The sequence below is a fragment of the Triticum dicoccoides genome, chromosome 1A (genome assembly GCF_002162155.2).
Source record: "Triticum dicoccoides isolate Atlit2015 ecotype Zavitan chromosome 1A, WEW_v2.0, whole genome shotgun sequence".
Classification (NCBI taxonomy): Eukaryota; Viridiplantae; Streptophyta; class Magnoliopsida; order Poales; family Poaceae; genus Triticum; species Triticum dicoccoides.
The window spans coordinates 549939571-549963614 of record NC_041380.1 but is presented as its reverse complement, the minus strand read 5'-3'; the positions used below and the strand labels follow the sequence as shown (position 1 = coordinate 549963614).

The following is a 24044-nucleotide window of genomic DNA, read 5'->3' as shown; positions in this document are numbered from 1 at the left end:
CTACATTTTTATTATATTTGGTTATTTTCTATTGAAACATGTCTACATTTTTATTATATCTGGCTATTCATTTGTAGTGTGCATTGTTAGTGTGTGTTAGCTCTTTTAATTTGCATAAAATAAAATCTTTGCTTAAGACTTCGCCTTATCATAAAAAAAAATTGTCCTCCGCCTCTGCGTCCAACCGTAGATACTCTTAATGCACGTAGTATCTCATCTAAAGTATTAATGCATTGGAAAAGTCCTCAGGACGATAAAATGTCATTTCAGGAACAAGTAAAGGTGAGGTGACATTTGGCGAGGCGAAGTGGCCACATGGGACATGGCCTAGGAGAGGAACTGAGGAAGAGTACGTGGAACTCATGGAGCACATGAGCACGTGTGGACGCTTAATGCAAAAGCGAAACCATTTTGGGTGTGGGAGCCAACGACAAAAGCAAGTGAACCAACAAAACTTATTTGGTTGCTTTTTTATGCATCCTGGATTGGCTAGCTAGACGTCGCCAAATTTTTCTTCATGCTCAGCTCAACTGGTATAATTGCCACAGCCATAAAAAAAAAGAGACAAATTGCAGCATAATTGCACTCTAGTTGACTTGAATGATTGAGTGCGTGTGCCGGCTCTATGTTTCGGAGGGCCCTTGGCCGAACTCGCGATATGGGCCCCATGTACGTGTTTGCATACTTTATAAACATGTGTATGTCTAACTTCATTTGCAAAATATTAAGAGTGTTCACCTGCAAAAAAAAAATATTAAGAGTGTTTTTTCAGCTATACATCCCCAGTTTGAGAACTCTAACAATAATTGCTGGAAAATTTCATATTATAATAGAAAGACAAAAGACAGCAAAATGAAACTAATAAGATCACCACAAATAATAATCAAATTCTAGTGACTCCGTTCACAACAATAGTAATGCGCCAGTGCTTCAAAAAAATTCTTCAGGCATTTCTTTTATTTTTCCCCGTTTTGCAGCACCTGACAAATGTTTGGGAGGAAACATTGCTAGACTAATGACCTAAAATTATGAAAAGAAGAAGTACTCCTTAAGTACATAAGCAGTTCAGCACCTTAACAATCATGCACCCTGTATCCTGAAATTGGGGATGGATGATTATATAGGTACTTTTGAAAGACCGAGAGGACGATGATCGATGAACTCGCACAGTCACACCATCACAGCCTCGCGGATGGTAAGAGCAAGACGGGCCAACGACGGCACGGCGACAACCCAACACCAGCAGTCAGCTGGCCCTGAGCGGTGAGCGGCGGCAAGAATCCGGAGTGAGGGTGAGACGAGGAAGCGATTGATGAATCATTGATTTTGGAGATGGATAGATGCGTGCGACTCTGCGAGATGCGGCCGTGTGACGCTTAACCTTTTTTTCCTAGCGCTTGCATCCTAGCAATGAGCCAGTAATTGGGCCAAGCCCACCACGCTGCTCCCCACTTCTTCTTCTTCTCATTTTTTAGTAGGCTATAGCATACCAGATTGTGGGCTCCCTTAAGACCTGGGCCCTAGGCGGTGGCCTCTCTGGCCATACACCAGGGCGGGCCCTGTGTTAACAAAAAAAGAGATAAGAAAACTTGTGCTTATTTTCAATTCGACCGGTGCAACAACCTCCTAGCCTTGCATTAGTTAATGAAAGGTAGGTGTTATATATGAAGCTTCTACCTTTAGCTGAAGCGATAAACCAAGAGAACAAGACCAATGCAATGCGAGCAGCTGAGTTTCTGGGGCCACCTAGAGCAGTGCGAAAGTGTAGATAGTAGAGATGGGGGTGGAAGGTATCAGCAAAATGTTGACTGTCCAATCTAAATTTTCCACACGTACGTTGGGGTTTTTGGTTTATATTAACAATGTGCTTGTTGGACATTTGCCCAACAGTTGTAGCATCATAATTGGCAAATTTTCTCCAATACATAGATGTCTACTGGCACAATTGTTCCTTCACTAATTGGACACATGCATACAATCTGTTTATCTGCTTCATTGACATCTTAGCATTAGGGACCCTCGTGTGTAACTTTCAGTTTTTTTCGTGTTTTTATGTTTCGCATGACACATGTCTTCTTTGGGCCCATCTAGTAGTTTCAGTGTGTGTTTGTACCTATATGTATCCCTGATGATGCTTAATGGTGCTGCATCATTATACTCTTCAAACATGCATGAAACTGTTTGGATGTGATATAAGGGAGAACATCAGGTGCTCCCACGACTTGGATGCTACGGTGATACAAACTTCTGGGAGCCGCTGTATCTGAGATCTAACAGCTCTCAGGAGGTCTAAAGTTTTGCAAAAAAAGCCTTCAAAGAGTATAATAATTGCGCACAAGTACAGAAGCTGCTCAAATATCATTGGAGCTCATATAGTGAACAACATTTCATTTCATTGTGCATTCCTTTGTGCCGCACAATGTAGTGAACATCATTCTCTAGCAGGGATGTAACCATGGAGTGGGATGCGATGGCCTGGCCGATAAAACGTCATTTCATTTCGGGTGCACGGTTTTATCATCATCAAACACCCGGCCACAACCACAAAGCAGAAAGGAGCAAGCACCAAAAAGGGTTGGTTCGTTCGTTCGTTGGTTGGCTCGTTTGCTTTTGCCCGCCGTTCGCTCCCACGCCCAAAACGAACGCTTTCGCTTTTGCATTAAGCGTCCACGCGTGCTCCCGTCCCCATCCCAGTGAGTGCCGTGTACTCCTCCTCCCAGGCCTTGTCCCATGAGGCCAGGCCACCTCCCCTCGCCAAATGGCAATCGCCACCGCCACGCTAAGCCCATCATCATCAAATAATTTTCTCAACCGGCGGCAGGTGAGGTGACACCGTGCCAGATCCGGCCCTCCTCGTCGGTGGAGTTTTACCCAAGCCGCCCGCTTCACCTTCAATTTAACCGTCCGCCTCACGTCGGCAAGGCCAAGGCCAAGGCAGTAGGGGACGGCGACGAGGGAGACCACACCTGCACACCACTGTGGGTGTGGGTGGGGCAGTGGGATTGGGAAGGAAGGAGGAACCGTCCTCGTCTGGTCTGCCCACGCGCTTCCATTCCAAGGGAGGATCACATGCTCGCTCCCGGACGACGGACACCTACCAATTCTGCAGATCATCGGCCCCTCGCCGCCACCGCCACCGCCATCTCTGCGGCGCCGCGCTCCTAATCCCCACCCACCCGGATCGCTCCGCCACTCGCGCCTTAAGTGGCCTCCCTCCGAGTCATCTGCGGGCGGGCGGCTTCGCCGAGGCATCGGTCCTCCGCGGATCTGATTTGGCCGCGCGCGATCCGGCCATCGAGGGGATGCGGGGGGAGGAGGGGCGGAGGTGGAGGCGATGAGCGGCGCCGCCTCGCTGGGGCTGCGCACCGGGAGCTGCGGCTCCCTGCCCGCTGCGGGCGCCGGCGCCGGCGCCGCTGTCCCCGTCGGGAGGAAAGCCCGGGGCTGGGGCCTGCGCGCCGGCGCCGGCGGCGGGGACAAGGAGCGCCTGCAGCTGCTGCACCGCGCGCTGCGCCTCGTCGGCCGCCGCGGGGCCGGACTGCTCCTGCTGCTCGCCGTCGCCTCCGCCGCGCTCTTCTGCTCCCTCTTCGCCGTCGTCAAAGGTGATCCCTTTGACTCTGGTTTGGATTTTTCCGCTCTCTGCTCCTGGCCGCAGCGAAATGTTCTGCAGCTTGTTCGGGTCACGCGGCTGGCGTTTCTGAAATTCGGGTTGGTTTTGGGAATTTCATATGGTTTAAACAATAGTAGAATGTTGTCCGTGCAGATTGTGTGACCCTCCCCACGTCCTTAGTGCTCTTCTTCTCCATCGTTTCACGCTCTAGGTAGCTGCTGACCAATTCCCTTGCTACTGTTCTATCCATTTTGGTTCATGCTTGCCATAGTTCTCGAGGTCTGAAACATTTCAAATGGGCAGGGTTTAGCTCCGCTCAGCTTTTGTAGGCCCAGTCTTTAGATGACCTAACCACCTAGTAACCGAATGAAATAATCAAACTGGTGTCCAGACATCAAACTCGTTTGCTGATCAAAACCTTACAGGGTAGCTGCAGCTAATGTGCCACGCTTTTCTTAGGGAATATTCCAACATGTATTCTGCCCAAGAGTTAATAATTCAAAACAAATGTTGCTTTATAATACAATATAAAACTAATTGTTTTGTTTTGTTTTGTTTTGCATGATGTTGTTTCAGATGACAATACTTCTTCAATTATCATTGCTAGCAACTACGAAGTCACGAACGCCATCCAGAATTCTGTATACCCCAGCACGACAAGGCCTCTGATGATGTCCAATGACCACAACAAATTCGAGCATCCAAATCGGCTTCATCTTTCACCTGGAAACTTCACAAATCATCCTTGTGAAGGTTTTGCAGTTCCTCCTATCCTGTTTGATAAGAAACGCACTGGGCCTCGACGTAAGCTTAGTTCTTTTCATTTTCTTTTCTACTTGGCATTGCAAAATCTTTTGTCCCAATCATGTACCTTATCGTCTGATCTCTTCTCACCCCTCCCTGTAGCATGCCCTGTTTGCTATGTCTCGGTAGATCAGGCATTTGCTCTGATGCCTCTACAAGCTTCGCCATCTCCTGTTCTTGAAAACTTAGATTATGCCTTGGAAGACAGCGTCACAGCAAATTTCTCAAATCCGGGCTCTGCATTTGGAGGGCTTCTATCTCTGGAGCAGAGAAATAAATCTTTTGACATTACCAATTCGATGACTGTCCACTGTGGGTATGTTACATGCATCTGCTGTTCCAGAATTCCAGATTAAGTCCCTGGCTTGTCCAAAAGATTAGCCTTTGAACTATGAAATGTGAATATCAATCAACATTGTTTGCGCTGTTTTATCAGATTTGTTAGAGGAAAGAAACCTGGCCAAGGTACCGGATTTGACATCAGTGATGATGATCTGCTAGAAATGGAGCAATGCCGTGAGCTTGTTGTAGCTTCTGCCATTTTCGGTAACTAGCACTGTTGACCAATAGTTGTAACCTTTTGTTGCACTCAATTATCTGCTCACAATTTGATACCATTGTCCAGGGAACTATGATATGATTCAACATCCAAGGAATGTCAGTGAACTGTCAAAGGCATATGCGTGTTTTTATATGTTTGTAGACGAAGAAACAATGGCTTATGTCAAGAATTCCAGCTCACTGTACAAAGATAATAAAGTTGGCTTATGGAGGCTAGTGGTTGTCCGGAACCTCCCGTATGAAGATCCAAGGCGCACGGGGAAGGTACCTTTGGCAGCTACTTTCTACTTGAACATGCAGTCACAATATGAACACATCATGTGCAATTCATGATAAATTAAATACTTAAATCAAATATTAACTACATGAACAAAGCAAGTGAAGTCTGTAAGGTGATAGTATGCATGGCAAACTTGTTGAGGGGCTACTGTGCAAAACATGCCTTTGTCTTCAGTTGTCTCATATTTTAACCAGTTTACCAGAGATTCAGAATCTGATGACTTGCTGATTTGCCTTTGCCTGGTTCCTTACCCTTACTCTCAGTTTTGGGACCATTTTATAGCCTATAAGCTTGGTCGTTGAGACCACATGTCATCATGCAAGAGATTGTAAGTTTATGTCCAGATGTCTAAATGAGTATTCTTCTAGGAGGTTTTAGTTCCAACATTTTAAGTAGTTCAATTGAAGAAATCTAGCAATTAATGCCCTACGACAAGTTTATCTGTATCTATATGTTGTTATGAGCATGTTGAATGACCAAATACTTTATTGGTGCAGATTCCCAAGCTTCTGCTCCATAGGCTATTTCCAAATGTAAGATTTTCAGTTTGGATAGACGCAAAGCTTCAGCTTGTTGTGGATCCTTATTTACTGCTTGAGAGGTATGCTTGACGTAAAGAGCTTGGTTTATTATGTGTTATTTCTTGGTGAGTCTGTTCTTAAGGAGAAAGCTTGTTGTAGATCCTTATTTTGCTGCTTCAGAGGTATGCTTGATGTAAAGAGCTTGATGTATTATGTGTTATTTCTTGGTGAGTCTGTTCTAAAGGAGAAAAATCTGCCAAATATTTAGTCTCGTGTCAAATGTGGGCCTGCCATATTTAAATCAGTGGGGTTAGAGAATGGTCCGATTTATCCTCATTGGAGTATCGAAATTGCATACATCCAACTGTTATCTTGCGCATCTTTTGTCCCTGATGCTCCTGTCACCTGTACTGTTGAGCCTGACTATTTATTCTACCAATCAGGTTTCTGTGGAGAAAGAATTCTAGTTTTGCGATATCTCGGCACTACAGACGTTTTGATGTGTATGAAGAAGCAGAAGCTAATAAAGCTGCTGGAAAGTATGACAATGCATCAATCGATGAACAAATAGATTTCTACAGAAATGAGGGCCTAACACATTATTCTCCCGCCAAGCTTCCTATCACAAGTGGTCAGTGGACTCACCGGAGTGTAAATCATGCATGATTCATGCACTGTTTGGTTTCATTCTCAGACATTAATCTTTTTCCCTTTCGCATTGTGTGCAGACGTCCCGGAAGGCTGTGTGATCATCAGAGAACACGTCCCCATCTCGAACCTCTTCACATGTCTTTGGTTCAATGAAGTTGAGCGCTTCACCGCCAGGGATCAAATCAGCTTCAGCACCGTCCGGGACAAAATAAGGGCTAAAGTCGGCTGGATGCCCCAGATGTTCCTGGACTGCGAAAGGCGCAACTTTGTTGTCCAGGTAGTACATCTTCCCCGATTCCATCTTTGGCCACGGAGAACTTGTTGCATGAACAACTACCTTACGGTTACCGCACGTCTCAACAACTACCGAGCAATTTGGCCTACAGGCAGGCACAGCACATGGCTCACCTGTTCATCTCATGATTTACCTCATTTGTCCAGGCATACCACAGGGAGCTGCTAGAGCAAATGATCGCGTCCGGCAGGAACACGCCTCCCATCGCGGTCGAACCATCGCGGAAAATCAGACCAGGTAGCAGCAGGAGAGCTCCCCCGTCGAAGAAGCCTGTCGTGAGACGGAAAAAGGAGAAGAAATCGAGCTCGCGGAGGCGGGTCGCGAAGCCGGTTACCTGGGCGATGGATGCTGTGTGACGGAGGTTCACCGGGATGGACGGACGGACTCCTGTCACTCGATAGTTGGGGGTGGCCGTATGTATGGCAGCTGGTGCCACTAGGTGGGGAGAGGGAGAGAGAGAGAGGGAATGGAGGATTGTAATTTTTTGCCGGCCACGAAATGGAATTTGTTCATAGCCAATTCTTCATTGTTGTTGTAAATAACAGCGGAAAGCAGTGTCATTCAATTGAGCCCGGCCTGTTTTGGGTCGAGTTATTACAGTGAACTCAAAGCAAAAAGTGGGGACTAGGCAAAACCTGTTCTGTGAGGTGTAAAAAGTAAAAAAATAATGGCAAGCGCCCACCGTGGGGCTCGAACCCACGACCACAAGGTTAAGAGCCTTGCGCTCTACCAACTGAGCTAGACGGGCTTGCTGCTGCTTCACTGAGCTAGGGCTATTTGAAATGGAACCACTTCATTCTCCATTTCCTGGCAAGCCAAAAGAAGTGAAGTTGATACTACAAGTACCTGAAAGCAGGCAAAACATCATCCCTGTGCCACTCCAATTAGCTTAGGACCCGTTTATCTGGCGAACATTTGTTGTGGACAACACCCCAGTTGCCATGCCAACATAACTAAAATTGCATTGCATTTTTGAGGGACTTGTCATGTATGGAAGGAAAAAATGCTAGCGACGCAGTGTTTTTTTTTTCTTTCTTAAATGTCATGCGTTTGATCACGATCCCAACGGCTTTTAGGTCGTTCGCCGGGAGCTCCCTCCCAGCGAACGTTCACCGGTTAGATATAATGTTAGTTTAACAAGTTAGGACTTGGCACTGAAGCGTCTACATCAGCAACAGATTCAAAGTTAATACTTTTTTCTGTTCCAGAATACACTTTATTATGAACGAATCTAATGAAACTAATTTGGTGTTGTAGATGTTTGCATATTTTTCTATGGACTTGGTCAAATCTTAAAAAGTCTGACCTAGGACAAAGTTAAAAATTCAAACATTTCGGAATGGGGGGAGTAAATAATACTCGTACATTTGCATGGCTTTTCTAGAATTAAAGTTATCTCGTACAGTTATAAAAGACTTCTGATATATTGCACTTTACCAACGTGACCTTCGACTGATTTCACCATAAATCATGTTAACTGATGCTGAGCGGCACCGGCCACTTTGCAGCATCAGTTTTCTTCCCAGGTTTTGCCATAAATAAATCACCCAAAAAAGCACATCAAGCCTTTGTAGCAGTATGTTTTATTAGCCACCGATTTCCTTGTGGTATAAAACAAACACCCTGTGACTGGGATGAATCGACAGTTCAACACTGCCCATGTCTACACGACAACAGTTTTGCAAAATGCACAAGATATCAGTACAAAATGCATATTTTTGTGACGCGGCCACTTATTGAACACAAGGCGGCGCGAGCCCGCGAGACTTGGAACCCGTTGCTGATCCATTGATCACTGCAGTTTTGGCTCTGGGCACTCATACATGGTTGATGGAGACCGTTATAGACAATAGGGATGGGTTTCAGTCTCCAATCCCACAGCTACAGCGCCAGAAAGAAACAAGTGCCCTCTGCTGCTACTCTGAATCATTCAGCCTCCTCGAGCATGTCGATGAATCTCCTCCCATCGGGCTTCTGGAAGACTGACCTGTCTAGGTGCAGCTCGTTGGTCGAGACCGCCTCGAATCTTGCCCAGAGCTCCTTCTTGAGAGTAGTTTCGCCGGCGTGCCTTCCCTTCAGGTTGGTGCTTTCCAGGCCTTTCCAGGGAGTGCCAACCAAGGCCCTGCTATGCACTGCTGGGGTCTGGATGAGTTTGTCATCTGGAAGCTCCTGCTTCCCCTTCAGGTTATTGCTTTCCAAGCCTTTCCGGGGAGTACCAACCAAGGCCTTGCTATGCACCGATAGAGTTTGGATAGGATTGCAATCTGAAAGTTTCCGTCTTCCCTCCAGCTTATTATTGCCTTCCCAGCCTTCCCAAGGATTTTCTATCAAGGATTTGTTATCCTTTGCTGGAAGGGGAACGGGCTTATCATCTGTTGGACTTGGATCCATTAGCACGCAGGTCTTGAGGGGCGACAAGAACCAGTCAAGAGCCACATCGGCTTCTTTCTTTCGGCGTCTGTCTCCGGTAGGCTGATTAAACCCATACAGGTCTGGATACCTTGATGCCAAATCCTTCTCATCAGACAGCATTTCATCAGAGGCCCCAGATGGTGGTTTGTCACTCTCAGCCGGTCCAGCACTGAGAATGTCATCCTTACTTGAGCCCTCCGATATCGGTGAGAACACATGTTGCTTACCCCGCAATGCTGTCTTCGGGCATGGAGTAGGCAGTGGTGCTCTCCTGCTCTTCTGAATTGAGAAGCTAAAAGGCGAAAATAGATTGTCTTCTGATGAGCTTTTCTTTGCTTTACTAGGATAAGGTGTCGCGACACCAGCCCTTGCTTCCTTTCCTTTCACACTTTGCTCCAGATCAGGACTATTGTCATCAGAAATGGTCAGTTTCCAAACAGGTAAATCGGGAAGATTCAGCTCATCCATGCTGGCAGTTGTCCTCAACTGTGCTTTTGATGATCTTGGGCACATGGATGAGCGTGCTTTTGATTTTGGCAATGGTGTCAAGAGAAATAACTGCTTCCCACTGTCAACCATACATGCCCCAGTACGCCATGAAACAAGAGGTGAAGGCGAGACAATCAGGTCAGTCTCTGGTAAGTTGTTGCTGCTGCTGCAGACCAAGTCTTGTGAAGGCGATACTGCCGGGCCTGCTGGAGGTAAGATGCTGTTGCTGGGAAACAACTTGTCACTCCCTTTCGCAACAGATTTTGAACAGGTTTCCAAGGTGTGCTTTGAGGCATTTTCACTTTTGGCTGGGGAAGCTTCAAGCGCTTGCTTAAGTCTGGAAGCCCATTGCTGCATAAGAACAAAACGAGTAATGATGACATCTGAAAGCATAAAGGGCTCATGCTCACGTAATTTTGCTTCAGAAAGAATGAAAGATTCGATGACAGTGCCCACCTTCAAAGAGGAATTAGTGTCTGACAAGAAGCAACTGAAGGATTCTATCTCTTGCTCCCCTCTTCTGGATATAGTCTGGCATTGGAGGGCGCTGGAGACCAATTTGTCAATCTGATTTAGGGGCAAAAACAGGAGAACATTATAAGAACCAGCAAATTGGCAAGCTCAGGTGTAACAGTAATGATCTATCTACAACTTAACCGACAAGAGGAAGCAGCATTACTAATCCATTCCAAGGACAGACAAGAGACAAACGTTTCAGTCCACATACAGTAAGGTACTAACCAATTCCAGGGCCAAAACAAGTGACTAAAGTTTCAGTTGGCAGACATAAATATATACAATCTCTCTGTTTATTTTCTTTGCAGAAACTGTTCTTCCATCCAATATCAGTCCAGACCAGTGATGACAACAATTCAGAGACATAGAAAGGACACTGGACGAGGCACGCCATAAAAGATTTCCGGTCAGGATGCAGATTTGCACATCCACCGTTCTTCAGTTATACTGAACAGACACCAGTACGCAACCACATGTCGTGACTGCAGACATCACAAGGCTAGGGAAAAATTCTGTGCCCCAAATCGGCACGGGGTCGGCCAGTACAGTACAGTACAGTATTATCCAGGAATATGAGATCCTAGCAGGATACCCCCGAGCAGCGGAGCCCACCCAACCCCATCCAGACGAGCGTCGGATCGGATCGGATCGATCCATGGCACCACCGCCCAAGCTCGGACGAATCACGCGGCGCTTCACATCGCTAACCTACCTACCCAACGAGACGGGGAAAAGGGGCTACGAGGGTTTCGAGCGAAGGGCGGAGGGAGGGAGGGGTCGACCTGGGAGACGAGGCCGGGTAGGGCGGAGCTGGCGAGGAGGAGGCGGTCGAGCGCCGGCTCGGCCGCGGCGGCGGCGGCGGCGGAGGAGGGGGGAGCGGCCGCGGCGGTGAGGGTGGGGGGCTTGCGGCGGAGGGATCCGGGCGGCGCCGGGTGGGGCGTCCTGTTGCCGGAGAGGACGCGCAGGGGGCGCCGCCGCGCCGTCGACTTGGGTCCCTGGCTCTTCTGCATCGGATTGGATTGATTGCCCGGAGAGGGAGGGGGACAGGAGGTGGGTGGTGGCCAACGGTCGGGAAGGGGGGTGGATTTGAAACCCTTGCGGCTGTGCGCGTCGGTGTCGCGGTTTTCCACAGAGTGGAGACCGCGACGCCGGGGTCGTCGTTTTGAGATTCGTGCGGGTATTTGTGAATACTATTTTAATATTAAGAAGACTAAAAATTGCCTGCCGTTCATTTTGCGTGCACGAATCTTGATGCGGACTTTGTGTCCACGTCGACGTATCACTCCGAATTACGAACTGCGCAAACAGCCAAATATGCCATTTTCTTTAATGCCCACTCCCCTCGGACTACTAGTAAAACAGGGGGATGGATCAGACCTCCTATAAGTTTTGTTAAGCTGAGTGTTGATAGTTCTTTTGATCACGATCTACTTAGGTGCACAACATGGGCTATCCTCACAGATGACAAAGTAAAGTTCACTGTTGGTGAAAACTGGATGATTGATTGGTGTGCTGATGTATTAGCGGTAGAAGCATTGGCTCTAAGGTTTGGCTTATTCCTTGCACAAAATGTGGGTTGTAATCGTCTTGTTAACTCTGACAATATGAGAGTGATTGACTCAATGAAGAAGGAGGACAATAGGCGGGAGCCGCGTTTGATGATTGCTACTTTATGGCTTACGGATTTTCTTTTATTAGGTTCGGACGTTGTAATAAGGAAGCAAATTAGATGGCTCTGCCAGGCTGGCGAGATTTTCTGTCACAGGTGATTGGTTTGAGAAGCCTATGGATGATATTTTACCTTTTCTTATTGACGATGTGACAATTATTTCTATTTAATAAAGTTGATGTTTATTTTTTAAAAGAACAATGACATGTTTTGTAGTAGCACCCTCCTCCCCCACTCATCTATCCGCGGGGAGCAGACCCGAGTAGATCTTCGACGTGGGGATGGGACGCCCGATGCCGGGAGAAAATACTCACGCGCTTTTGATTTCGGGCTTGCCGTGAGGAGGTGCAAGTAGGGTGAGAAAGCCGTTGCCAGCGATGCGTTGCTTCTTCTAATGGAAAAATGTGGCCACACTAGAAATTCGTTGGTGCTCTCGAGAGCGCGCTCCTGCACGCGGGACAAATATTTCAGTTTTTGTTGGACTTGGACACCCTCGTGCAGTCGTTCTTGCTGGGACCGCTCGTGTAGCAGTCCGTGCGAAAATTCATTACCACACATTTATGAACTTCTGTGACACCGAAATGATTTGGACATTTGCATATTCAGCCACATGTTACCAGATCAGTTTGGCCGGCCGGCCAAGTCAATATTTCCATGCTGTCAAAATTTCGGAACGGACTAGCGTTGGAATTCCGAGGCAGTCCTCCATATATTTATTTCTCAAATTTATTTATTCCAACAATGTACAATTTATATATTTTTCAGATCAATAAACTGATCGTTCACAGACTTCTACTATTTAGTTCACTTAGCTACAAATTTTATTCATGAAAGTCACTTTACCACAAAAATATAAATACAAATAAATTTTAAAGAACTATTTTTCTTTCCTTCTAAGTATATACTCTTATCGATATCAGATTGAGAGATATACAAGCAAGCCAACTATACTTCCAATTATCCGCCTACTTAATTTGAATTAGCCCATAACTTACAGCTTAGAAGCAATTATGAAATGGTTTGTGGACTGTGGTGGTCGATATCTTGTTCTATTTGGTGCTAGACCAGTGCGCGTAGCTTCTGCTTGCGTAGGGTCTGGAGAAAGATCCGACTACATTGAATCTATAGTACGCAGACTTTTCCTACATTTATATAGAAGGCTGTTTTCAAGACTCAAAAGCAACAACTTTACTGCTGCTCCAAGGCTCCCCTTTCTGTATTATAACTAAGAGAAAGAGTTTTCTTTCATGAAAATACCAACATATATAATAGAACCGAATTAGGTGAAAAATGAGAAAGGAACTGATTTTGTTTCTGGAAAACTTGTGGTCAAAATAAACCAGCAAAACAGTGTGGAGGATATCTACGTCCCTATTGGCAGATGGAAATTTTGTTGACGCATGCGCTTGTTTCCAAAAAAATATGGAAAAATCATAGAGAAAGAAAAGTCCACCTTGTGTGCTGATGGTGCCGCTTCGCAGTCCCAATTCTGGTGGTGCCGCATCAACAAAGCGGTTGTGCATCCGTTATCGTGTTCGGACGTCAAACGAACCGCACCGCCTCCGGTGAGGTAGCGATGACACGCCTCACGCCGTACCTATGCATCATTTGGGCAGACAGGACGGATTTCTGGCAGAAGGTGTACGGCCGCTATTGTCGGGTGGCCTCCTCCGGGAGCGGCAGAGCGAAAGGTGGAAGGACATCTCCTCAGAGCCGCATGGAACGAGCTCCGGGTCAAATGGATCTGGAGGTGTAGGACTCTGATCCACTGCGCGCCATCCCGGAGAAGGTGAGAGGTCGCCGGATGGGAGCTTGTGGGCGGAGGAGACTGGGTTGGAGAAGAGTGGAGTGGAATGCGGTTAGGGTTTCGACCGGAGTGTGGATAGGGTGCCACTTATGTGAGAAACTCCGCGAGCACCATGCGTCAAAGCCGGGGCTCGAACTCGGGTGGGCTGACAGCTACCCCAGCTGCCCAGCCAACGAGTCGACGCCCCGTCCTCAAGAAAATGTGGAAATTTTGTTGACGTATGAAAATTTTGTTGACGCATGCGCTTGTTTCCAGAAAATGTGGAAAAAAGAAACTCATCATCATGGAAAAAGAAAAGTCGACCCTGCAGCAAAAGCCCATTTCCATCAAAAGCAGTTCAGTTCAATCACAGGCAGCCTCTCGATCGCCGCCAAGTCGCCACACTTCCGATTGCATACACCACATCATCTCCTTCTCCAAAGATGGCCGGACGCATGGCGCTTGCGGCGGTCCTGCTGAGCGCGGCGGCTGCGGCGGCGGCGGCGCAGTCGGCGTCGAACGTGCGCGCCACCTACAACTACTACAGCCCGGAGAAGATCAACTGGGACCTCAACGCCGCCAGCGCCTACTGCGCCACCTGGGACGCCGGCATGTCGTACGCCTGGCGCTCCAAGTACGGCTGGACGGCCTTCTGCGGCCCCGCCGGGCCGACCGGCCAGGCGTCCTGCGGCAAGTGCCTCCTGGTAATCGATCAAGGACAATCTTTTCTCAGGCGTCTGCCTTTCTTCCTCTTGTCTTGTGTGGGCTTGCTGCTGGAACGGCGTTTCCCCCGTGATGTAGGTGACGAACACGGCGACCGGCGCGCAGATCACGGCGAGGATCGTCGACCAGTGTAGCAACGGCGGGCTGGACCTGGACTTCGACACGGTGTTCAGCAAGATCGACACCGACGGCCAGGGCGTGGCCCAGGGCCACCTCACCGTCAACTACCAGTTCGTCGACTGCGGCGACAACTGATTAATTAATTAACCCGTGCTCAAGCGCTATGGAAAATAAGAAGCTGCAAATAAAAGTAATGTGCTATTTGTATTGATGCACTTCGTAATAAATAAAGTGGGATGAATTGGACGTGATTGTTGAAGTATTCTTACCGTGGAACTATTATGAACAGTCAATGAGATAGCAAAATGCCAACGGCGGTCGACCTCCATGGAGATGGCTATTTTGAAAAAAATCGAAAAACATATTTTAAAGTTTCAAAAAAAATCATAGACCTCCATGAAGGTGGGTATTTTGAAAAAAAAATTCAAAAAAAATATTTTGAAGTTTTAAAAAATTCTGAAAAAAATCATACATGTCAACATGGATGTATTCTACATGTGTATAAATACATTATGATGAGAGCTACAAATCGCGGTTTCAAACTGATGAGCAGTGCAAACACTGTTCGCTATTAGAAATGCACGATTTTCTCTTTTTTGTGTAGCTCTCAGCACAATGTATTTTGTTGTGATAGTTTATATACATGTAGAATACATCCATACGAATGTGTAGAAATTTTTTCAGAATTTTTTGAAACTCCAAAATGTAATTATTGAATTTTTTAAAACATCCACCTCCATGAAGGTCGCCCGCCAAAAGCCCTCACTCTGAGCTGCTTTCGCTATTTATTTCAAAAGAAGTGTGTAAAAAGAAATAAATTCTGTGTATACTCACTCCGCCCCAAATTAGTTGTCTTAGATTTGTCTAGATACGGATGTATCCAGACATGTTTTGTGTTAAGTATATCCATATACAATTCGAAAACAACTAATTTGAGACACGACAGAGGTTCCCACAAAAAAAAATGAGGGAGCTAATAACTTAATATTTGTAATGCCACTTCTTCATATTGCCATAACTCCCATTCAGTTGAGATGTTGCAACAATCCACTTGAGGTCACAAAATGCGTCTCACTGGTTTGAAATTTCTGGAGACCCGAAATTTTTGGCTGGACGACAGAATCGTCTTCCTGCGTTTATACAGTTACAGAGCTACCAGTTACTAAGAGACACAGCTCTCCATGGATGCTCCAGCTACACACACAGACAGGACCCTGGCGCGACTCAGGCATCACTGCTCCCGAGGAACAACCTATATCTATATCCAGGCTAGGCTCCTCAGACCTCGGCCTCGAGGTACTGAGAATGAGCTGCAGCGAGGAGAGCGGCCCCGATACCTGACCCGTCGTTCGCGAGCTTGATGACAACGGAGGAGGATACTTCCTCCCCTAGCATCTCGCGCAGGGTGTTCTCCAGGGTTTCGCTGAAGATTGTGTAGTGCTCATAGAGCCCGCCGTCCATGGCAATAACCGTCCTGTGCTTGTCGCTGCCGGGGATGTCCCGTCCAAGCTTTTTGAGGACCCCGTGTATCCCTGCAGCAGCAAGGCGCGCCCCACGCTTTGCAACGATGTCGCATACGGCCACAACTAGCCGTCTCGTTTTAAGTGAAGTGCCCTGGATCTGCAAAATAAATCAAGGATTTGGATGTGTTCAATTAAGTGTTACCATGAAGGGAATATTTGAGACAAGCGCTAAAATGGGGAGAAATGGTAAGGAGATTACCCCTAGGACATCTTTCAGTTTGGCTCCAACTGTTCTGAGATCAGCTGACGTGTCATGGTGCATCATTGACATATGTGGCGTCCTGGATACATCACCTCAAGCTCTCACTCTCTGGGTATATAACTAAAGATATCCCACAGGAAAATGGTGTGGGTGGCAGACAGAGTTTATCTGACTTCTTTAAAGACTGGACTGCTGTAAATCTAATAATCAGGTATGAAGTTATGCTTGGCAACTTTTTTACTATGTCAAGTATGTTGCCAATGCATTTCTACTGGGAGCTCATTAGCAGATCAATGCAAGAATTCTAACCCTGGACCATTTACAGTCTTCACGGTTACAGTTTTTTTTCTTTTGCGGGTCTTCATGGTTACAGTTTTAGTTCATCTATCTTCCTACCTTAATTCAGCATGGCAAGGCAAACACTGTAGCATTTTTGCTTATCTGTGTTCCGTACTTTGTTATGAAACAGGCCAGATCTGTTGAAGTATGCTGGCAAAATCGAGTTGAGACTATGCTTACCTAAGAATAAATGGGATCTTTAGTTTTGGTGGTATATCATCACCAAAAAGAGAAGCTTCTTCAGTCATCTTTAACAAGACTCTTCTTACAATTTCCCCCAAATACATACCAGAGATCAGCTTTTCATAAATCTGCAAAAAGGAAATTAGTTATAGCCAGCAATGAAAGAAAACAACAAGATGTATCTCTTTAGTATGAGACCTGTTCACCAGGATTCAGGCTTTCTGCATCTAATGCTTGATCAAATTCAGTCAAAGGAAGATGGGACGATCTGAAGTTCCCCCATTCCATATTTATTACCTGTGACAAATCACAAAACTCATGACAGTCCTGACAACTATCTCAATCTTAGGAATAGACTAAGCATGTACAAGCAACATGAATTTTGATAATTACAGACAACATGCTGTTTCTTCTCCAGTTTTTCACTATCATCGATTACCTCCGTCCCGAAAAGCTTGTCTTAGGTTTGTCTAGATACGGATGTATCTAACACTAGACAACCTTTTCGGGACGGAGGCAGTATTTTCTTTTGGCATCACAATACATTTTTTGAACATCTCTATAGTCTTTGCCTTGTGAAGCACAATAATACTCACCATATCTCCTGACTTGGGAAGGAGGCCATGCCATTTAGGGATTGCATTGGCACGTTCCACGTATGCTGCATTGGTACCTGTGCCCAGAATAACAGCAGCAACGACATCATTGTCATCATATCTGCCCCCAGCCAATGTTCCTATAGTATCATTTACCTACATAAGATCATGTGGGTACATGTCACTGATGTCAGGTTATAGAAAAGATAATCGTTGGAGTTTGGACACAGATATATAACAAAAATTATCATGTCGCTTTCACAGCAAAGAAACTAACCAATGCTGTCACTTTCATATCAAGCCCCTGACGGTCTAGAGCACTGCTTAATTCAGCCACCACATCTGCGCCTACCTGACTTCACAGCAATGCAGTAACTATTATGTTCCAGATAAATTTGTAAGTTCCAACAACCATAGGTGATACAGGCATAATTTTGAGTAAACAGCATAGGTTTCCAGTGAAAGGTCAAGTCTTGTCAGTCATTGTTAAGAGTACAATATTAATCTGTGTGATGTGTATGAGTTGACCCCATAACAAGAACTAACCGTTTCATCAATAGAAAAACCCTTAGTCCACTTGATAAGAGTTCCGGATGCAATTGAAGACTGCTTTACTGGAAAAGAGAAAGTGAAACCAAGCTCTCTTTGCCTTCCCTCAAGAAGATGAAAGTCTTCACCCTCTGAGGCAACAAATTTTGCTAAAGCAGCGGCAATAAAATCAAATAGTTCCTGAAAAAAAAATATGACATGTGACATACTTATCCATTGATCAGAAAGGGTGCAAAACTGACTATGGAACAGTTTTACTTGTGAGGTCCCAGTCATTAAGTGTGCCGGGATTGAGATCTCATCACATTCTTGCTTCACAACTCGCCCTTCCTTGCCTCCTAATTGAACACGTAAAACGCGAAAATTTGTCCCTCCAAGGTCAAGTGCATAAAATAGCCCCTTCTCTTGCCTGCCAATATAGCCCTCGACATATTAGATATATAAATGCAAAGTGCAACTGCGTGAAATGGTTCAATGATTCGCTGGAGGCTGCAGCTCCACATATTAGTTTAAACAGTGTATGGCACTTGTTAGTATATAAGATACCCTTTGTGTAGTGTTTAACAGAAAAATACAGAAAGACCATCAAATGTGTGTGCTGCAATTCACCATAAGAACTACAGGATTACATGTAACCACCGCAGCAGACGACTAAAAATTGCTTGACCTTATACACCATAAGACCAATAGACTTTCAGAAACATTTCACTTAAAGTTGTAAGGCAGTTCAGAACGACTAACAACCTTAGTCCTGTTCGGTCTCAACTAAAGAACAGTGGTCTACATCTTGCAGTAACCATATGATCAGGGACTCAATAAGGTTGGCACATCCATCCAACCATAGCCTACACGAGCGAAGTTCCAAGAATTAATTGGCAAGTGACAGTCTTCCCCCCCTCCTAAAATCACACAATATATAAGTGATAAAGCAAACAAATTTCCCTCATTTTACTAAGCCCCGCGACAAATTTGTCTCAATCTATTAATAACGCTGAAAAGAGTAGCATGTTTTCCTCAGTTACAGAAGCATGCCTAGTTGTTGTTGTTTTGAGATGCACATACATGCCCAGTTGGTACAGAAGCTGTAGACAAATCATCATCACAACAGTAGTACGGGCACTACCTTAAAACGGTCAAATCTACAGACAGAATCTTGCCCATTTCACGGAATCAGGAACCTGACCCTGCAGCCCATTTCTAGCATAACACGTTAGAGGGAAGGGGGCCGCGACAGCAATCCCGCAACCGCGGAGCAACCCAGGCACCAGACAGCGACAAAAATCCCTAGTGTGACCGCTTCTCTTGTTCTTTTTTTTCTCTCGCAGGAACAGACGGAGGAAAAAACAAGGGCAGATCCATTGGACCTGACGACGCTCGCTCGAGGCACACCGGCTCCAGACGAACGGATTAGGCGGGGCAAGGGCAAGGGAATCTCCCAAGCCTCCACCCCGGCGGACGTCCGAATCCAAGTAAAGCAGGGAGAGGAAGGAGGAGCGTGCGTTACCCCGAGGGGAGGGAGTCGACGTAGCTGATGATCATCCCGAGCTTGCTGCCGCCCTCGGAGGCGAGGCCGGCGTGCATCTCGACGGCCATGGCGTCGGCCACCTGGCGCAGCCGGGCGGGCGGCGCCGCGGAGCGCTCCTCGAGGCCCCGCAGCACGGCGTCGGCGCGGCCCCAGCGCTTGGCCTCCCGCATCTGGCGCCGCGCCAGCAGCGCCACCCCCACCGCCGCCGCCGCCGCGACCGCCGTCACCGCCGCCTTCCTCATCGCCCGCCCGCCGCCGCCGCCTCTGCTCTGTACTGTGCTATCGCCTCCCTCGCCACCGCCCCTGCCCGACTGGCTGACTGACTGGAGCGGGCGGGCGATCCCCCTCCGCCGTAAATATGGGCGGGGGGCGGGGGCCGTTCGGGAATGCGTCGTCGGCTCCTTTCTTAGCCGTTTGCGCCTGCCTATGGGAAGGTGGTGGGCCTATGGGGCGGTGTCGGGCCGGGGCGGTGGGCGGGTGGCTTTCGCGGGCCTGTGGGGTGGGGTGGGAGTGGGCCGTGACGCGGAGGGGACGGGGAGCACGTGGGTTCGGCGCCGGGTGCGCGGCACGTGGCGGGCGAGGTGGGGGCAGGCGGATCGACCTTTTCGCTGGTGCGTGCCCGCATGTGGCGCGAGTGCCCCGGACCGGACGGGACCGTTTCCTCTTTGTACGCTCCGAAACTTCCGAAATCCGAAAGGGCGCACCGAACAGATGGGTTTGAACGATGGGTTTTTGTTTCTTGCGATGATGAAAGCTCGTCGGCACGGTTTTGAGTAATGGAGCAGCTACCACTAACCGGAATCCATTCTTCTTACGGGCGAAAGGGCTAGAAAAATTCAATAGGGAACATATATATTCTTATAACATTTTCCTACAAATCAAAGGAGATCAAAAGTGACAATAAAGTTATTTGGTCTGATGAACAAAGGTCGGGCCACAAACTCCCTCAAAAGTTGGAAGCAAGTCGCCACCTTGATCATCTAAAAGGGCCGCCACCAAATATCCTCAGGCGACAATGGACAATCTAACATTGTGTTTTGGATGAATCGTGCTTGGGGTGTGTGTCTAATTTTGGCTGGAAAAGATACCATGTGAAATGACGACTAGTGTGGCCGTCGGATGAAGAGTGAGTGCGCGGGAATAAGTATGGGACATCATCGAGATAGCAGACAATAGTGGCAACATAAATATGTCGCCAAAACATATATAGCCCAATAACTATTTCAGAAATTGCTAAATAAATCCTAGAGGCTCACTTAGCCCATTTGTACAAGGCAAGAGATACTACTAAAGTTTAGTCCCACATTGCTAATTTAGTGGGAGTTGGACCTCCTTATAAGAGATGTTCTTTCCTCACTTGTATGAGCATGAATACAAGAGGGACATCCACGTGCTTTCCTCCTTCGCCGCCTGCCTCACCACGCCACGCCACGTCACGACGCGGGTTGCGGGAATGAGCCGAGCCGATGTCTAAATTTTTGCCACGCACTGCGGATGTACGAAAGGCCACTCGGGAGCTGGAAAGTTTTTGCTGTAGTGGACATTGAATACGAACGCTGCACCCTCCGGTTGCTGCTTGTTCGTTTCGTCTCCGGCATTCCCTTTAGCTCCCGGCGCAGCCTCTCGCCTTCTTCTCTTGCGCCTATAAAAGGGAGGTCGCTCCTCTCAGAGAGACGCACCAGAACTTCTCCTTCCTCTCGCCACCGGTTCCAATCTCTGAGATGCTGCTGTCTTCCTCATCCCGGTTTGCGGCGTGCACCGCGAGTCGGGACAGTAGACCTTCGAAACCGCACCTCTTTGAGTCCTGTACGGGAGAAGGGTGATAAGGTTTTTTGGGGAGCACTCGGCGCGACTACTGACTTCTTCGTCACGGACGCCCCGGACTCCGACGACTACTTCCCCGACGTCGACAACCTCCTCGACGGCATGGCTGGCGAGGACACCGACCGCAAGTCCAGTACTGCAGTTGCTGCTGTCACGTATGTGTTCTTCTTCTCTTTTAGATGACATGCCACAGTTTTCTCGTACTAGTACTTGCCCTACATGTGTTAGCTTCTACTCCTTATATGCAACTACCTCTACTGCTTGCTCTAGATATGCTAGGCTACAGTTCATATATGCAGATGTTATTTACCTTCTCTCTGTCAGAACGCATGACTCATTTTATCACTGCTATACTAGTCGTGCTTTATCTAGTATTTCTGTCAATAAAATCATTCGGTAAATTGCTCATATTTCCAACAATCCAAAAACCTTATTATAGGCAAATTACCCCAAGTGGTTTTGCTGCTTCCATGAGACGTCCTATGTTTGAGGGTATCCACTATAAGAGGTGGCGCGTGAGAGCAGTCTTATGGTTTTAAACCATGAGTTGCTATGACGCCACGCTTGGCAAGCCTGAAGGGGAGTTTGATGCCCAACAGGAACAAGCTTTTCAGAAAATGGATACTCTGTTTAAGGCTGCTCTCTTGAGTGTTCTTGGTGAGAACATAGTTAATGCTTATGCGTCAATTGACAATGGAAAAGATATGTGGGACGCACTCGAGGCCAAGTTTGGGGTCTCGGATGTTGGCACTGAGCCGTATATCATGGGGCAATTCTATGATTACAGGATGACTGAAGAGCGCTCCGTGGTTGAGAAAGCTCATGGGATACAGTCATTTGCTAGAGAACTTGAGCACTTCAACTGTATGCTACCGGACAAGTTTGTTGCTGGAGGTATCATCACCAAGCTTCCTCCTTCGTGGAGGAACTTTGCTACCTTAGTGAAGCATAAGAGACAGGAGTTTTCCGTTCCGGATCTCATTGGTACTCTTGATGTCGAAGAAAAGGCGAGAGCAAAGGACACACATGCTCGAGGTATTGAGGGAGGATCTAGTGCCAATCTGGTACAGAAGAAGAACTTCCAGCCCCACAAGTTCAAGAACAAGGGCAAATTTGATGGTAAAGCAAAGTTTGATGGGAAGAATAAGGCTGTGCAACACATGAACTTCAAGAAGAAGAATGACAAGAAGAAAGGTGTTTGTCATGTGTGTGGGGATCCTGATCATTGGGCTCCGAGTTGCCCTAATCGTTATGACAAGCGTCATCCTGGGAAAGGCGTCAAGACTACTAATGTTGTCATTGGAGACATTGACATGAAGCATGTTGGGTATGGTATATTTCTCACTATTCTTTCAGTATGTCATTCTCCTGATTGGTTGATTGACACGGGTGCTAATGTGCATGTATGCGGTGATATTTCCATGTTTTCGTCTTATCAGACCGCATGGACTTCAACCGTGCTAATGGGCAATGGTTCAAGTGCTTATGTTCATGGTGTTGGCACGGTCGATCTGAAGTTTACTTCGTGGAAGATCGTGCGGCTGAAGAACGTGCATTATGTCCCCTCCGTCAATAAAAATCTTGTTAGCGGATCTCTTCTGTGTAGAGATGGCTATAAGCTTGTCTTTGAGTCGAATAAATTTGTAATATCCAAGTATGGAACCTTTGTTGGTAAAGGCTATGAGTCAGGAGGCCTGTTTCGTTTATCCTTATCAGACGTTTGCAATAAAGTTGTTAATCATGTTTGCAACAATAGTGAATCAAATGTGTGGCATTCACATCTTTGTCATGTTAACTTTGGTTGCATGTCGCGACTAGCGGAGTTGAACTTAATCCCTAGTTTCACCACTGTCAAGGGATCTAAGTGTCAAGTTTGTGTGCAAGCTAAGCAACCTCGTAAGTCTCACATGACTGCGGAAACGAGAAATCTTGCACCACTAGAGCTCATACATTCAGATCTATGTGAAATGAACGGTGTTTTGACAAAAGGTGGAAAGACATATTTCATGACGTTAATTCATGACTCCACTAGATACTGCCGTGTGTATCTTCTAAAATCTAAGGATGAGGCTTTGAACTTTTTCAAGATCTATAAAGTTGAAGTGGAAAACCAACTTGATCGAAAAATCAAGAGGCTTGATATGTCTCCAACGTATCTATATTTTTTTATTGTTCCATGCTATTATATTATCAACCTTGGATGTTTTATATGCATTTATATGCTATTTTATATGATTTTTGGGACTAACCTATTAACCCAGAGCCCAGTGCCAGTTTCTGTTTTTCCCTTGTTTCAGTGTTTCACAGAAAAGGAATATCAAACGGAGTCCAAACGGAATGAAACCTTCGGAAAAGTTATTTTTGGAAAGAAAGCAATACAGGAGACTTGGAGTGCACGTCAGGGGATCAACGAGGAAGCCACAAGGCAGGGGGGCATGCCCACCCTCGTGGGCCCCTCGTGGCTCCCCTGATGTATTTCTTCCACCTATATATATCCATATACCCTAAAACTGTCGAGGAGGAGAATAGATCGGGAGTTCCGCTGCCAGAAGCCTCCGTAGCCACCGAAAACCAATCTAGACCCGTTCTGACACCCTGCCGGAGGGGGAATCCCTCTCTGGTGGCCATCTTCATCATCCCGGTGCTCTCCATGACTAGGAGGGAGTAGTTCTCCCTCGGGGCTGAGGGTATGTACCAGTAGCTATGTGTTTGATCTCTCTCTCTCTCTCTCTCTCTCTCTCTCTCTCTCGTGTTCTTGATTTGGCACGATCTTGATGTACCGCGAGCTTTGCTATTATAGTTGGATCTTATGTTTCTCCTCCCCCTCTACTCTCTTGTAATGGATTGAGTTTTCCCTTTGAAGTTATCT

At 46.8% G+C, this 24044-nt stretch overlaps 4 protein-coding genes and 1 non-coding gene across 5 annotated transcripts; 2 read left to right on the top strand and 3 right to left on the bottom strand.

Moving 5' to 3' along the window:
• Positions 1–2739: 2739 nt before the first annotated feature.
• Positions 2740–7323, top strand: LOC119288351. The gene is made up of 9 exons (XM_037567990.1): positions 2740–3599; positions 4184–4411; positions 4514–4727; positions 4848–4957; positions 5037–5236; positions 5750–5853; positions 6217–6404; positions 6502–6701; positions 6866–7323. Exons 1-9 carry the CDS (start codon positions 3335–3337, stop codon positions 7073–7075), a joined length of 1719 nt encoding a protein of 572 aa, XP_037423887.1. The 5' UTR covers positions 2740–3334; the 3' UTR covers positions 7076–7323.
• A 71-nt stretch (positions 7324–7394) lies between these two features.
• TRNAK-CUU lies at positions 7395–7467 on the bottom strand. The gene has a single exon. It is a non-coding gene; the product is annotated as a tRNA-Lys (tRNA).
• A 621-nt stretch (positions 7468–8088) lies between these two features.
• On the bottom strand, positions 8089–11170 carry LOC119288344. Its single transcript, XM_037567978.1, has 3 exons — positions 10919–11170; positions 10077–10187; positions 8089–9971 (listed from the first exon to the last, which is right to left on the bottom strand). Exons 1-3 carry the CDS (start codon positions 11144–11146, stop codon positions 8646–8648), a joined length of 1665 nt encoding a protein of 554 aa, XP_037423875.1. The 5' UTR covers positions 11147–11170; the 3' UTR covers positions 8089–8645.
• Positions 11171–13953: 2783 nt separating this feature from the next.
• LOC119288338 (pathogenesis-related protein PR-4-like) lies at positions 13954–14693 on the top strand. The gene is made up of 2 exons (XM_037567964.1): positions 13954–14295; positions 14393–14693. Exons 1-2 carry the CDS (start codon positions 14035–14037, stop codon positions 14567–14569), a joined length of 438 nt encoding a protein of 145 aa, XP_037423861.1. The 5' UTR covers positions 13954–14034; the 3' UTR covers positions 14570–14693.
• A 722-nt stretch (positions 14694–15415) lies between these two features.
• LOC119288328 (hexokinase-2-like) lies at positions 15416–19608 on the bottom strand. The gene is made up of 9 exons (XM_037567954.1): positions 19331–19608; positions 18085–18235; positions 17824–18006; positions 17555–17629; positions 17278–17433; positions 16880–16978; positions 16679–16809; positions 16157–16238; positions 15416–16054 (listed from the first exon to the last, which is right to left on the bottom strand). Exons 1-9 carry the CDS (start codon positions 19591–19593, stop codon positions 15713–15715), a joined length of 1482 nt encoding a protein of 493 aa, XP_037423851.1. The 5' UTR covers positions 19594–19608; the 3' UTR covers positions 15416–15712.
• Between the last annotated feature and the right edge of the window lie 4436 nt (positions 19609–24044).

What these genes read in the sequence shown, in the direction of transcription:
- LOC119288351 (XM_037567990.1), top strand. Translation starts at nt 3,335, where the DNA reads ATGAGCGGCGCCGCCTCGCTGGGGCTGCGCACCGGGAGCTGCGGCTCC. An exon ending in ATCCAAGGCGCACGGGGAAG is followed by an intron (nt 5,237 to 5,749) that starts GTACCTTTGGCA and finishes TTATTGGTGCAG; the next exon opens with ATTCCCAAGCTTCTGCTCCA. An exon ending in CCTTATTTACTGCTTGAGAG is followed by an intron (nt 5,854 to 6,216) that starts GTATGCTTGACG and finishes TCTACCAATCAG; the next exon opens with GTTTCTGTGGAGAAAGAATT.
- LOC119288344 (XM_037567978.1), bottom strand. Translation starts at nt 11,146, where the DNA reads ATGCAGAAGAGCCAGGGACCCAAGTCGACGGCGCGGCGGCGCCCCCTG. An exon ending in TACCCGGCCTCGTCTCCCAG is followed by an intron (nt 10,188 to 10,918) that starts GTCGACCCCTCC and finishes CCCCTAAATCAG; the next exon opens with ATTGACAAATTGGTCTCCAG. An exon ending in ACACTAATTCCTCTTTGAAG is followed by an intron (nt 9,972 to 10,076) that starts GTGGGCACTGTC and finishes GTTCTTATGCAG; the next exon opens with CAATGGGCTTCCAGACTTAA.
- LOC119288338 (XM_037567964.1), top strand. Translation starts at nt 14,035, where the DNA reads ATGGCCGGACGCATGGCGCTTGCGGCGGTCCTGCTGAGCGCGGCGGCT. An exon ending in CCTGCGGCAAGTGCCTCCTG is followed by an intron (nt 14,296 to 14,392) that starts GTAATCGATCAA and finishes CCCGTGATGTAG; the next exon opens with GTGACGAACACGGCGACCGG.
- LOC119288328 (XM_037567954.1), bottom strand. Translation starts at nt 19,593, where the DNA reads ATGAGGAAGGCGGCGGTGACGGCGGTCGCGGCGGCGGCGGCGGTGGGG. An exon ending in GCCTGAATCCTGGTGAACAG is followed by an intron (nt 16,810 to 16,879) that starts GTCTCATACTAA and finishes TCCTTTTTGCAG; the next exon opens with ATTTATGAAAAGCTGATCTC. An exon ending in AAGATCCCATTTATTCTTAG is followed by an intron (nt 16,239 to 16,678) that starts GTAAGCATAGTC and finishes TGATGTATCCAG; the next exon opens with GACGCCACATATGTCAATGA.